Source organism: Akebia trifoliata, chromosome 2 (genome assembly GCF_017979445.1).
Source record: "Akebia trifoliata isolate Shusen 1 chromosome 2, ASM1797944v1, whole genome shotgun sequence".
NCBI classification, from domain to species: Eukaryota; Viridiplantae; Streptophyta; class Magnoliopsida; order Ranunculales; family Lardizabalaceae; genus Akebia; species Akebia trifoliata.
This window is the reverse complement of record NC_141376.1, coordinates 25,667,498-25,683,363: the sequence shown is the minus strand read 5'-3', so window position 1 is coordinate 25,683,363 and position 15,866 is coordinate 25,667,498. Positions and strand designations below refer to the sequence as shown.

The following is a 15,866-nucleotide window of genomic DNA, read 5'->3' as shown; positions in this document are numbered from 1 at the left end:
TTTTTTTCAATTTTTGGATGAAAATCGATCAATAATGGTAGTTTTGGATTATATCATTTAAACAAGTTATTATCTCAAGTTTTTAGTTGATCTTGCCATGTATTTTAGTAGGAAATCTTGAAAATTGAAAATGGGTGGGTTTTACCAGTGCCGTTCACCACTTTTTATTAAAAAACGGTGAACTCCACAAAAATTAAAAAAACATCAAGTTTGATAGTAAATAAAAAGTGGTGAATTCAACAATAAATAGTGGTGAGTTCAATAGTAAAAGTTATGAACTCGATAGTATAAGGGACCATTAAAAAAGAAAAAAGGTTTACTAAATGTCCTATCAACCTAACACACGAAACTTAAGGACTATTTAGAAAGAAATCCTTCCGTAACAGTCCTTTAAGTAATTTTTCCAATTTAAAATAAGTGAATTGCAGATGTGGCTGTGTAATTTATATAATCATTTAAATAGATAATTATAAAATTGGATACTCACCAAGTTTTTAAATATTAAAAAGGAAAATTCTGAAGAAACACTGAAATTGACATCATTTCACACATTGCTGATGTGGATGTACCTACAAAATCATAGATGCTTTTCATCGAGATACAAGTGAGAAGTATTTATCATTCTGTGCATATCAATGTGTGAAACGATGTATACGACTCAATTAAAAAATGGGTGATTTAGGGGGCATTTCATTCGGATTGTAGAAGTTGATTCTCGTTGATAATCGGATTTTAAAATTCATAACTTTGTTTGGTTCAGATTAGTTCAATGATTTTTAATAATCGGAACAAAAAACTTTCAAAAATCAGAAATACCTTTCCTTCCGTTTGTTTCTCACATGTGAATAGCGTTTATGCTTTAAATGGTGGAAAAACCGTGTAATAAGGTCTTAATCGTAGGTCCAAGTAATTTAAACTCTCTTTTCCGTGACGCATGCCCAACTATTATTTTCCAATTAAATCCATTCCCTCCACAGTTTGGTGAATATTTGATGATATACCATCCTTGACCTTGGTCTTTTCTTATGAATTAAAGAAAAATTACATCAATGCCTTCACCATCCACACCATCATCATCATCACCATAATAGCTACATCATCATCTTATTAAACTAAGTAGGATATTCAACACAATTTCAAAAAATAAAATAAAAAACTTACATCAATGTGCCTTCACCATCCACACCACCACCATCACCATCACCACCAATATATAACTATCATCATCATCTTCTTAAACTAGTAAGATATTCAATACCTGGGCGCAGTTAGGATTTTCTTATAGTGGGGGCAAATTATGATTAGTTGTATAGATGAAGAACTTGAAGATGAATGATTTTAGAGAAAAATTCAGAGATTTTTAGTTAGAAATTGAAGAAAAGAATATTTAGGTCATTTCCAATTAGTATATGAGAAGGTCCGGTCAAGGGGCAATGTCATCAACAAAAAATTGATGGGGGTGAATTGGAGGGAGGTGAGGGTGTGGGGGAGAATGGGGAGAGAGGTGAGGGAGTGGAGACAAATGGAGCATGTAATTAGTTGAAAATACAGAGGTGTCTCAAAGTTTTGTAGGGCCAATTGCCCCCACCAACTCTTTACTAGCTCCACCCTTCACACTTGTTCAATACTATTATTATTATTCCATTCATTAAAATATGCAAAGCCATTTCAATTAATGTGATGTAGCATCGTTTTTATTAAATCTATTTTCATTGAATTTCTTTATATAATATCTATTTTTTATTTAATTAAAAAATGAAGTTCTCTATTAGTTGTAACAGGTATTTGATTCCTACACTTGATAATGTCATTTCTATTGTAAGGTGTTTTGATTATTTTCTAATGATGAGATGAGCATCATCTTAATGGCTATGATGAGGATATATGAGTGCCTTGATGTAAGTTGGAGTGATCTAAAAGGACTAAATGTGTATTGTTGAGTCTGTCAATTTTGTAGGTAAAAATTGAATGAGAAATTATAGCAAATTAAATGATATTATTAATTTAACATGCAATGTGAGTTATTATTTCAAAATGCTACTATCACTTGTACATTTTATTACAGACTACCAAAAGTTGCTCATAGGGGTGTCAATGGGTACCCATTTACTCGGAACCGAAATCGAAAACCCTAATTCTGGTTCCCTTTTTATTGGAATTGATTAGTATCGGATATAATATGGAATCGAACTGATAGGAACCGGAACCATTAGGTTCTATCCGATAGGTACCCGGAATCGATTTATTTTGTCATTTATTTTTACATTATATATGATTCAAGATTATCCTATATTCTAAAATTAATATTTATGATATAAAATTTTTAAAATTTCATATAAAATAAATATTTGAACTTAAGATAAGTCATTTCTTTTTAAAGTTATTACTTGTAAAAGAAATAAATTTTAATATTTGAAAATAAAAGTCATTAAATCATTATTTTAGTGGAATAAATTATTATCAAGTTGATACTTAACAAATAATTTGTTATTTTTTAGAAGGAGTTTCTTTTATAATAATTTTAAAATAAATTTTCTCATTTGATTCTTGAGAATCGGAATCAACGGGTATTCGTGATTTTTGATGGTTTCGATTCCGATTTCACTTATTTTAAAATTAGAATCAGAATCGATAAAATATAAAGATTATGATTCCAATATTCATAAGAATCAAATCGGAACTGGCCCATTAACACCCCTAATTGCACATTTATGTTAGATAATGTTTTTTTTAAATTTTTACATAAAAGTTGCAACTAATAGAGCATTTGGATTTCAAAGGAGGCTGATGCAACATTTGTCTCATTAATTGTCCCATAACATATTTTGGTTTAAATCAAGTACATCAGTGTGACCCAACACATCCATGCATGCATTGATGGATGGATTCATAAAGCATTTTAAGCCTTTTTTTCTTTTATTTTTTTCCTGAGCGAAGGACGTATGTACTTCATATGAACATTTGCATGGAGTGTAAAATACGAAACAAAAAAATAAAGAAAAAGAGAAAAATTTCACTTTGGAATCTATAAAACAATGATTATGGGAGAGAAAAGAAGATTGAAAATTATCAAAAGCTGACTGACTTTTGAGGAAAAGACGAGAATATCCATGATAATTCAAAAACGACAAAACTGCCACCAGGGTTCCTCAATAATAACTATAACGACATTGCTAGAGAGATGCCTTTTCTTTCCTTCTCTCCGTGCTGCCCCCTCTGCTCTAAATAATCTACACTTCTAGATCCATCACAAATCACTTCTCAATCTCTTTCTAAAAGGCGAAAAAAAGAAAAAAAATAAAAAAATGTGTCTAAATAACGTGCACGCTATGAGAGCAGCGCATATTAGCAAAACAATGAGTCTACAGTGACTCGACTCGTATGTCCATCGAGTCATATAGACACGCACGGAATAAGGTGAGCCCATATGAGCAAATACAAATAGAGAGTTTTATCTGGCATATCCAACTGTTGCATTTTTATTACAAAGAACGTTACTTTATGAAGTTTGTTACTCACCAAACTTTACTTTATCAAGTTTGTTACCTGCAAATCTTGAAGTAGTATTCACATCATATAATTCAAATTTTTGTGGTTAATTTGTAACTTAACATACCTTGGAGTGAATTTTAAGTACATCTATTTATAGCATCCAAAAATACGATCAGATGTTACAAGGTTATAAAGGAAAAAATTCGAAGAACTTCAAAAAAAAAAAAAAATCGATAAAAAGTAAATTTTCACTGTTAAATTTTAGTTTTAAATTTAAGAGTTCGGTAGTCATAAGGGGCAAAGTTAGTAAAGAGCTTGTGGGGGCCATTGCCCTTACAGAACTTTGAGATGTCCCTATATTTTTAACTAATTACAAACTCATTTGTCCCCACCTCCTCACCTCCCTCCAATTCGTCCATCTATTTCAAATTTTTGAAGATAACATTGTCTCTTGACTGGGCCTTCTCCCATAGACTAATTAAAAATAACTTAAATATCATCTTCTTCAACGTCTAATCAAAAGTCTAAATAGTTTCTTCCACTACAATAAAATCTTGACTCCACTCTTGGTAGCAATCCATTTTCAACACAAAAGATCAAGCTCAAAATTTTTATTTTTTTTTATTTTTAATCTGAGTTTTTGCATGAAACCTGTGTTGTTGGATTGCTAATTTGATAATCCATGTGTACCCAATGACCCTTAGTAATATTTGAAATGTCACCATGTTAATCATGGTAGCATGATTCATAAAGGAAGATTTGTTAAAGTAAAAAAGTAAGGGAGTTTTTGTAACAAAATTCAATAAATAGATCTGCCCAATAAATCTCTCATAAATTTATAAATAAATTAGATATTTTATAATAAATAATTTACATTTTGATCTGCAGAAAGTATTTTATATGATTGAATAACTCAATTGAATTTTGGTGCATTTTTGAGTTGGCTCAGAAGTTGGTTCTAAATCGAATTTGGGGTCATGTGATCTCAAAATCCAACCTAATCAATTAAAAAGTTGACTCAATGAGTTGTATAGACTAGAGGAGTAGGGAGGGAGGTATTAGTGGGAGTCAAACTTTTGAGGAGTGAAAGTAAGAAAGGAGTGGTGAGTGGAATGTTTTCAACAAAAGTCAACCGAAAGGGCCATAGAATTCAGCGTCCCTAACTTGTTAGGAGTAGTAGACGAAGGTAGTAGGTGATTTTTAGGTCTCTATGAAATCATATTTTGTGAAAAAAGAATATATTATGATAGATCATGTGATCTAATATTTTTATTTAATGAGATATGCAGTGATACTGATTCGGTGTATCTTTCACACTTTTATTCCATACACCTCCGTATGGTCTAATAGTATATAAAACAAATAATGGAATCTATATGTACACGACTGGTTCACGACAAACAATAAAAACACCTTGGGAGACAAAAATGTTTCAATGTAATTTAAATAATTTCACAATAAATTCTCTCTCTCTCACACACACACACACACACACACACACACACACACACACACAAAAACAAAAGACATACATTAGATACACAAAACACCTTATGATAAAATTCTATAAATTACCAACACATTACGTATAATACAAACACATCTAGTTACACAAACCAACCCAGCTGTACTAATAATATTCTATCTTTTAATTCCCAGGTAATTATTTTTGATCTTAATTGAATGGTGGAGTCAGGTTATAACCCTAGATTTCTTATAAAATAAGTACACAACCACAACCACATATTTATATAAACAAAACATCCAAATAAATATTGCATGAATAATTAACATAACTCTCATAATAATGAAAAGGTTATATTCATTTTCTAAAAAATAAATAGAAAATAAAAAAACTTGAGAGTAAAGAAAATGTATATAAAAAAAATTAGAAAAAAAAATCCATATAAAAAACAAACTAGCAAAAGGTGGGGATATGTATTGATAAGGATATATAGTATCTCATGCGAATTATTACAATATCTTGTTATAGAGTACTCAAGATGTTGACATTACAAATATAGTGCAGATCATGTACCATTGGTGTTCGGTAACATTACTCAACTGTCTCCATTTTTCCATGCAAAAAAAAAAAACACAACTCTTTCAACCCCATTAAGATCAATGATTTTTAGCCATTGGATTCAAGCATTTCATCATGATTTACCATCGGTCTCATTGACAAAGTCAAGGAATCTGGTGGCTAGAATTTAATGGTCAGGGTATTTTTTGGGTATGTGAGCCCATCAAAGAGAATGACAAACATTCATAATTGATAGAGAACATAATACAAAGTAAAATGAAGAAGAGTCATGTTGGAGTGACCTCAGTGGGGGACATCTTGACGTGGTGGTGCGCGTATGTCTATAGATGCGTTTTACTTGTATCTCGAAGAAACAACATCTATAGGCATGCGCACGTCACCACATCAAAATGTCCCTGTGTGTCCTTTGCTGAGGTTACTCTAACATTAATCTATGCAGAAATGTCGAACATTTATAATGACATAGGCACTTTAGCAATGATATCATGTGTCTTATTCACATTAATATCCCTTCCTATTAATCTATATTGAAACTATAATGTGAAACATGAGATACGAAAAATTTCTGGGAATAAGGGATCTACAGTCATCTTAGTAATTTTCCAATACAGGTAAGCTCTATCCCGGCCCAGTGCTGCAACATCTTTGTGAGTAGTTTTCTATTTTTATTTTGTTTTACTGGGAGAACAGGAGTGAAAGAAAGAGTTAATCAAGAGAAACAATAGAATCCTAAGTTAATGATTATCTTATAAGCAAAAGCTACTCAAAAACGAAATTAAGTAAAACCTTCAAGGAAATAAAGCCTTAAGGCACATGCACCAAGAAATCCTACCACAATGAAACAACAACATTAAAAATTTCTCCAACAAAGTCATCACCAAGTTGAGTTATACATACCTAAATTCCTTTTTTCTTTCCACAATTTGTTCAAATCCTTACTGAAAATTTCCACCTCCAAAAGTTCGATTCCCGCCTCCAAAAGATGGATTTGTTGCTGCTGCCGCCGACTTCATTTCCGAGTCCAACGAACTTATGTCGATGTCGTCATGTTGTTTTCTCTGCGATATCCCACTGCTCATGCTTCTTACTACTCCCCCAACACCTAGAAAGTCCCTAGTTAATCTATCTGATCCTCCCATACTCATTGTGAGACTTTGATGCAACTTAGGTTCATCCATGTTACCCAAATTCGAGTTATTGTTGTGTTGGTCCAAGGTAAGCCTGTTCGTGTTAAACCCAACAAAGCCGGTCTCACCTCCAAAAATTGAAGCTGATGAGCTCCCTTGTGCTAGAGAATTCATTAAGTCTTGCAGATTGTTTTCATTTTCAATTTGTGATCTTAGACTCTCTCCACCACCACCACCACTTCCACTTCCACCAAAACTACCCCTAAAATTAGGAGAAATGTGTGGCCTATCTTGTCTTGTACTGTTTGAAGAAGAACTACCAAAGCCTCTTAGCAAGGATGTAGTACTATTCCCACTTGTTGTTGAACCCATTTGAGCAGCTTTTTGAAGCAATGCAGTTGCGGACATTTGAGGGATTCCATTGTCATTTTGCATAGAAGTGTTGTAGAGAGAAGATACATTAGAACCCATGTGATGATCACCCATTAAATTACCTGAAAACATCGTGGTCCCTTCGCCTCCACCAGCACAGTTAAACTGATCAGGATTAATAAGCAAACCAGAAGAGCAGGTATGGCTATTGTTACTATTAGCATTGTTGCTAGTGGTACTACTATTGGAAAAGAAGCTGAGGTTGAAGAGATTGGCAGCAGCAGCAGCCGAAGAAGAGTTGTTGGTGCTGTTATGGAGTTCGGAAAGTTGTATCAATCCATGGAAGTCTTGGTTTGATGAGCCAGGGAGGAAGAAGGATGATGATGGACCGGGTTGTGGAGGTCGAAACGATGGAGTTGAAGAAGGGGCAATTAGTTGATCAAATTGAGTTCCTGCAGCACCACCCAGTCGTAATAGATCACTAGATGGGTGATTTTGATCTTGTAATGAGGAAATTTGGGAACCCACTTGTGATAGGCCTAATCCCATATTACTACCTCCATACAAATGATTTCCAATGGTGTTTAGGTTTGTAGGAAGCCTTGCACCCTCTTGAGCCAATGCATCACAGAAGGCCCTGTGAGTGATGAAACTATCACGCCTGCGAGAATTTAAGCAAAAAAGAAAGCATAAGATCAGTTTGAGTAGAAATTAAATTGGAAACGAAGGGAAATGGGGCTTTACTTCATTAATTAGAGAATCAGAGAGAGAAACTCATGCTTAAGTTTATGATTTTATTTTCTTGGTTCATTTTTTTTTTTTTTTAAACTTTTTAAGAAACTAATTTATTCAAATTTGGAACAATAAATGTTGAAGAAAGTAAGTTTCAAACAAATTCTCTAAAGGAAGAATATCAATCAATGAACATGAACAAATTACTAATGCAATTCCCAATTAGGATCAAGGGGAAAGGAGATCAATCAGTTGAAACTCAAAAGTTATTAGCAATGAAAATCCATTTTTAAAACTGATTAATTCAATTAAGCAATGTAAGAACTTCAAACACACACACACACACACACACACACACACACACAAACTGCATTCATGATGATAAAATGGAGAGAATGAAAAATTAAAAGATGTTACTTCACATTCCCAAGAAGGGAAACAATTGAAGGGGAGAAGTGAAAGAATCTTTCTTAAACTTGAAAATGATCAAACAATCAATAAATAAGTCCCATTTTGAGGACTGGTTCTACAATTAATGTATCAAGAAATTTCATTCAAGATTGATGAAAGCCATCAATCAAGAACCCTATTTCTAAAACTTTCACTTCAATTAATGCAAAAATCATGAGCTGTATGGTTTCCAATCTAAGAATTTTGCCAAAATTATAAAAATTACCAATAAAAACCCCCATTTTTGAATCGCTACTTCATTCAATGAACAACCCATTGGAATAATGCAAGAACCCAAGTCTTGATGAAAAGCCATCAATCAAGAAGCCCAGTTCTAAAACTCTCTTCAATTAATGCAAAACTCATGATCTGCATAATTTCCAATATTCTAAAGTTTTTGCCAAAATAAAAATCATCAATAAAAAAACCTATTTTTGAAACCGTTTCTTCATTTAATGCACAACCCATTGGAATATTTGTTTCTTTTTAATGCATGAACCCAAGTCTAACTTAAAGTGTTTGAGAACAAGACACTCTTTGGAACATGTTCTTTTATAAAAAAGAGAGAGAGAGAGAGAGAGAGAGAGAGAGAGAGAGAGAGAGAGAGAGTAAGCATCTTGAACATCTGTGTGTCTTCTCTTTCCCAACTCTAGCATTTTCATCAAAAGGGCAACCTGCAAGATCCCAAATCTGTTCACATCTAGCCAACCGACAAGAGAACAAATCTGCTAAAACCACCACCTTTCGTTATATTAGTATGGCAGCATGTGAATAGGAGTAGGAGAGAGAGAGAGAGAGAGAGAGAGAGAGAGAGAGAGAGAGAGGAGAGAGAGAGAGAGCTGAGAGAGTGGTTGTTCCAAGATGAAAGAAAGATAGAACTTTTGTTTGTTTTATTGGTTTCTTGGAACCTCTCTATCATGGCAGTTTCACAGTTCATTCACGTGTGAGCAGTCCCTCTGCCACTAATTGTAGACATTCAGTAATAAATAGTTGAAGAAGAATCTCAAAAAAAGAAAAGAAAAAAAGAGAGAAAATAAAACACACATAAAATAAAAGAAAGAAAAGTATAATAAAACCTATCCAACTCTCATCAATTCTCTTATGATTGAGTGTGCCTAGTAAAAAAACAAATGAAGATTAATGGATGTGATTGTTTAGGGGTTAGTGTTAATTGGTTACCTTGAGAATAGGGTTCCACAATCACATCTGTATTCTCTAGTCCCACAAGTTTTAGAATGGGCCTTCCAATCAGACTGAACTGCATATCGCTTAGCGCACTTATCACACTTCCATTTCTTCTCTCCATGTTTTCTACAGAAGTGTTTCTTAATGCCAGTGAGGTCGCCAAGAGCCCTTGAAGGGTCATGGTGGACACATGTGGGCTCAGGACATAAATAAACTTTCCTCTTCACCTCTTTTGTAGTCTTCTGCTTTAGCTTCCAAGGGAGGTTATGTCCTCTTCTGTGGAGTTGTAGGTTTTGTTCCCTTTGGAACCCTTTGTTACACACCTCACATATGAACCTGTTTGTGGCCATTAGAGTCTTGGGAGATAGTGCTATTACCTCTGCATCCGGATCTGTTGTAAAAGATGCCAAAAACAAGAATAAACAACAAGAAAAAAATAATAATTAGAAATTATGCAATTAATACCCATTTTATTAATTTCCATGCATCACTGATGTCTTAAAAACTAGGGTTTCTTTTGGGGATTAAAGAGAGAAATAACAATAATTGGAAGAAAAATGAGTAAATAAGCAATACTCACTGAAGATTCAAAATTAGGTTTTTTTTTTTTTTTTTTCTAATGGGGTTTAATATGTAGGTGAGAGAATTTTTTGAAAAAAATTATTAATTAATTAATTTAGTTATATGCAGATGTAATAGCTACTTGCTTGGTGTTCCTGGGAGATTTCTTTTCTTCTTTTGAGGAGCTGTGGTTGGAGCTGTTGATGATGTTGGTGTAGATGACTGTAGTTGTTTCATCTGGTTTTGATCTTCTTCTGTCATTCCAAAGAACGGAGAGGATGATGAAGCCGATGCCATCTTCAGCTAGCAACTCCACCTTCTAGTTCTTGATCTTCTTCTCACAACTACACTTAAATGTAAAAAAATCAACCAAAATATTCACCAAATTACATAAAATCTCAAGCTTCTCTTTAGTCCCACTCTCTTTAAGACTTTCCCTAGCAAGAAAAAAAAATTGAAAATTTTCCTTCTGGGTATTGATCTTCCTCCTCTATAGAGTCTTAAGTAAAACTCCACAAAATCCTCCAAATGATGAAATAAAATCGAAGGAAACAGTTGAAGAGAGAAGAAGACAAACAATTCAAAGAAATTCAAAAACCCTCTCTCTTCTCTTTTTCTCCTCTTCTTTTCTCCCCACTTGTTAATGAGAAGTAATAGAAGATTGAAGAGCTTGTTATTCTCTTTCTATAATTTGGTTATCTTACATGCATACATGCATACATACATACATACAAAGATCAACATACATACTTTTCTTCTCCTCAATGATTTTCTGATAATCTTCAGGCCCTTCTCATCAAAAATACAAAAATAAAATAAAATAAAAAATACTATTTATTGAGTAGAAGAGGTTGTGTTGCTGGTGTTCTTGCTCCTCTCACGCAGGCTACTGTGTCGTTATGTGACGCTTGGTTGGGGCCACCGACTGTAGGCCTTACCCTCTCCTCATCTCCTTCTCTAATATCGTATCTTCTCACTCACGTCAAGACAAAACCTCCCTTCATCACCACCTCACCTCACTCAGTAAAAAAAAGCTAAATATAGAAAATATTCAAGTTTTAACAAAAAAGAGACTGCCTTACTTTTTGATTTCTAACCAACTACAATCCCCAAAAATTGAAATGGAATTTTTGATGTGGAACTGAGGTCCCATCTATAAATGCCACGTAGTACTACCTTAGGGCCCACTGGCCCTTCGATTCCAAAAAAATAATCTATGATTGGTTATTTCTATTGCAAGTGTTTACTATCTCAATCAACATTATGGAGTTTTTATCTTCTTTCTAAGAATTTTCACCTCATGATCATAATTAATTGGGTTCTATCTTGAAATTTTGGGTTATTTTAAATTTGCTATTGCAAGTATTTTAATATCTTTTATTTATTTATTTATTAGTAAACTTGCTTTTAATGAGTTTGATCACTAACTAGGTGTTGGCGGGATTTGAACCTAGGTCTCTGGTATCACACCCAAAGACTTTACCAATTAAACTAGTTGGTACCATCTCAATCTACATGTGGTGACATACTTACAATTGATGATGTGGATCAATAAGACATCTCCACATGGTCAATAAGTCAAGGCAAGATTGAATCGGAAGGGACATACGTCCCATCCTTGAAGTAAGGAGCGTCATTCAAAAAAGAATAGTTAAACTAAGACATTCATTCCTCACCTTAACTGACTCCTTTAGGGGACTAAGTCTTGGTAGCGAGTGTAAGAAATCAAAACACTTGACTTAACTCAGTTGGGAACCTAGCTCATGTAAGGAAGATTATAAAATTAGAAAGAGAATAACAACAAACCTAAAGTGGAAGGTTTCCTAGGATCTACAAGATCCTAATTAGAATGAGATTCTTAAACCAATTTAGAAGGAGATTAACATAAGAAAAAACTATGATTCATCACGACATTAAAAAGATAAAGATGGAAAGATCCTAATCGAATGAGGATTGGGATACATGCACAAGATTTTCAAAAAAAAAAAGTTATCAATGTAAGAATAACTCTGCAAATCTATAAACAAAATTATCAACACACAATTAAAGGACTTTTCGACTCATGATCTAATTTAGCTGTCCTTCTTTTATTATTATTTTTTCTAACTTGATTGTCGATCAATGAGTCTTAATCTGGGAAACCATCCCACATTAGAGGCTTTTTGCAGGGAACAAGAGGAAGATCGTCCTCGAGATATAGGTTTGGAGTTGAGGTAATTTATTTTTACCTACACTATATTATTTTGATTTTTTATCTTCTAACTTAGTTCCAATTTGTAACTTTTTCACTTTCATATGATAAAATTACCTCAAACAACTTGTTATTTTTTATTTATTATTTTTAATGTTTATCATTTATTAAGACTACTAAATTTCATGAAGATGTATATTACTTTATTATTATTTTTTTTTCTTTTATCTTTTCACTCATCCATAATATCATCATCATCATTATCATTTGTGTCTATCCATCTTCAGGCTGGGGTCCCTTTAACCCCATTTTATCAATCAAAAGAAAAAGAAAATTCTCACGCTGTTTTATAATCGACAAATTTTATAAAGAATAATTGATCTTAATTACCATCTACTTATACTTTTTTTTTTCTCTATTAATTTGATTGAATACGTCAATGTCAATTGCATAGAAATGAATATCACTTTAACCATCTAGCTTTATATCTAAAGACACATCCTCTTAAATCTCTTCATGATTAACATAAAAAGTCCTCAAACATAATTGCTAGAAATAACCTCAAGCTAATTTTAATTTTTTGTTGAAAGTCCACTAAGAGTTATGGGCCATGGGGGTCAAAAAGTGTACTACACAGCATATGTTGATGGGTGCAAAGCTCAACCATGAAAGCTCATATCAAAAGAAAAATTCTAGTGTCCAACATTGTCGGATACCAAGTGTTCGACGGACAATTGAAATAGGATGATATTTCTTTAGGATTTCCCAAAACATTGTTTGCAGGAAATCTGGATTGGTCACTGGGAAATTTATATCTCTACCCATCTTAATTAACCGTTCCTTGGACCTCGTTGATCATAGAAATGTCCTAAAACATTTGATGATCTATATATAAACTTTCAAGTTTTGGTAAACATTTGATGACAAATCCTCCCTGTTTTCAAATTGATGATGTACTCTGACTTTCGTTAGTTTAAAGTCTAAAAGAAAATGATCTAAATGCTTTTGTCTTCATCTTCCAACCCTAGAAAATCATACTATAATTTCTTTAACCTCTAGGATAATTTTTTTTTACCATAGAAAATCATTGATTTTATACGTAATAACTTTAATCCCTAAAGGGTTTGGTTTGGGGATTGTTACTCACATTACTCACTCTTTTGGGCCCAATGTTTAGCCCTACCTTCTGTAGACCGACACCAAAATAAGCTTGGTTGGTGGGTTTCAGCGGTTCAATTCGAAATCAATGAATAAATTTTTTTATTTTTTATTTTTTTAAATAATTTTTTGTTCTGTGTGTGTGAATCTGACAAAAAAAAAAAAAAAAAAAAGGCAAAATTTTTATTGTTTAAGTGGTCCCCAAAGACTGCCAAAGGCTGGGAAGCAGAGATAGAGTAAGAATATAACAATACCATACTCCAGTTTTTTTTCATAAGCTTTCGAATAACATATGATACCGATATATTACGAGTTGTAGCTATTGGTGTCGTCAGTAATTATACTGATTCTTGACATCTTTCTATGGTTAGATTCTTGATAGTGACTTGATTAGCTAGGATACTTCATCAGACAAGCTCTAGGTCTACTTTGTGAGCCACGTGGCCCAATATTTTGGATTCACAAACACAAGAATGTTTGAGTGTAAACTACTAAAATTACTGAATCAACTATGTTTTTAAGTTTATGTAAATGTTCATATGTTCCTTTTTTTTTTAATTAAAAAATTAGTTATATATTATCCAAAAAATAATTATAATTGTTATTTTTTAATTAAAAAATAGTTATAAACCCGACTTTTAAAATTCTTGTGGGGCAAGTGCCCCCACTGTAAATCCACCCCTGGCTGCGAGGGGTGTAAGACCATTTCATAAATGTTGAAAAATACTAGTTCAATGATATTTGCAAAAGAGTCCTAATAAAATGACTCGCCAAGTGGCATATTCAATGGACTTATTCACGTGGCCAAGTTTGGAAATCGTAGATATTTCTACCTAGGGATACACGACTTCCTCGGGATACACTTTTTTTATGGGGAAGTGCAATCATGTATACCGAGAAAATACAAATCTACGGTTCCATACTTGTCATGTCAGTGAATATGCCACCTAGTGAACGGTTTTCGTAAAACACCCAATGTTTAACTGACCCTTTCTTGGGGCTATACATGATATAGCAGATGGGTTGGGATTTGTTGACTCTTAAGAATGACTCATGAAAAAAACACATGATCCCAACCCTTTAAACACAAAATCCAATGGTTGAGATTTATGAGTATCTTGATAAGACATGTCTCTGAGATGCTATACCTAGGATAAATCTCAACCATTGGATTTTGCATTTAAAGAGTTGGGATCATGTGTTTTTTTCATGAGTCATTCTTAAGAGTCAAGGGATCTTAATCCAGATTAGATTTATTGGTGCTTTCTTGACATGCATGAATCTGGTTATTTCAAAATGTCTTCTGATGAAAAATACACAAAATCCAATGGTTGAGATTTATGAGTATCTTGTTAAGACATGTCTCTAAGATACTTATCCCTAGGATAAATCTCAACCATTGGATTTTGCATTTAAAGGATTGAGGTCATATGTGTCTTAGGAGTGGAGGGATCTTGATTCAGATCAAATTTATTAGTGCTTTCTTGACATGCATGGATCTGGCTGTTTCAAAATGTCTTCCGATGAAAAATACACAAAATACAATGGTTAGAGATCTCCAATTAGGCTGATGTTCTCTATGTATAGGTCTAGAATAAGTGCAAACATTCAAGAGTTAATGAACATAATAAAAGAATGATCAATTTTTCTATAAGCGAGAACTTAGAGTAGGATAGTTACCAACTTCTACGATAGTATGAAAATAGAAAGTAAAGGAACAACCTGATATGCTCCTGAGGGATGAGTGCTTGCTGGGTCGATGTATTCTTTCTGGGGAAGAGGGCTATGTTTGTTGGGTTGGAATTTGCTTTCAAGTACTGTCCAGGGTTGTGAAGCGATGCCATTCTTCACAAAAATACATTTACATCCGTGCGTCATTTGCTTCTCTCAACATATGTACATGTATACATTACACGTGGCATGCGTTTAACAAACTAACACCGTCAATGCCGACAATATTTTCAAAAGTTTTGATCGTATGCTACGAGTTTTAGATATTCAATGGAACAACGATCACACCGATCAAATAATCCTAATTGTGATGCACAAAAATTTAAGCAATACTTACTAATAATATTAACATGGATTGAAGTAGTGGGAAAAATTGAAGTATGTGATTTGCTTTAGGTTTTATAGAACTCAAAACATAGAATTTTGATGAGGTTTTGTATTAATTTCATTAATGTGCCATCCATATTTTATAGAAGAAAATTATAAGGGTTTTTTCTATATTTTCATACCAAATCAAGATGCGTACAGTCCAAATTCCTAATTTATCTCTACTTGCCTAATAAATTCCTAGTTTGATTAAAAGCACTCATTGGAGAGGTCTTGGACTAAGAAAAGAAGAAGAGATTTTGAGATGTGACTATGCGGATTAGGGATTAGATGCATAGAGGAAAATATGGATTTTATTAAAAGAATTATAAAATGAAAAAAAGGAAGATGGGATCATGAGGCGGGATCTAGGGCCATAGTCGACTTTATCATAGAATCAAAGTCAATTATGGCTTTGATACCATGATAAAATCCAAAATGCTATATTTTGATAAGG

The 15,866-nt window shown here is 33.2% G+C and overlaps 1 protein-coding gene across 6 annotated transcripts; it reads right to left on the bottom strand.

Moving 5' to 3' along the window:
• Positions 1–6,308: 6,308 nt before the first annotated feature.
• LOC147409980 (zinc finger protein GAI-ASSOCIATED FACTOR 1-like) lies at positions 6,309–15,169 on the bottom strand. Of its 6 annotated transcripts, none has more exons than XM_086432162.1 (4): positions 15,035–15,169; positions 10,110–10,307; positions 9,397–9,793; positions 6,309–7,696 (listed from the first exon to the last, which is right to left on the bottom strand). In XM_086432162.1, the coding sequence occupies exons 2-4, from the start codon at positions 10,258–10,260 to the stop codon at positions 6,472–6,474; spliced, it is 1,773 nt and encodes a 590-aa protein (XP_086288288.1). In that variant the 5' UTR covers positions 10,261–10,307; positions 15,035–15,169; the 3' UTR covers positions 6,309–6,471. The 6 variants fall into 6 exon arrangements, with proteins under 6 accessions (XP_086288288.1, XP_086288290.1, XP_086288291.1 ...); XM_086432164.1 differs by lacking the exon at positions 15,035–15,169 and adding an exon at positions 11,640–11,695; XM_086432165.1 differs by lacking the exon at positions 15,035–15,169 and having other exon boundaries at positions 6,309–7,487; positions 7,593–7,696; positions 10,110–11,633.
• Between the last annotated feature and the right edge of the window lie 697 nt (positions 15,170–15,866).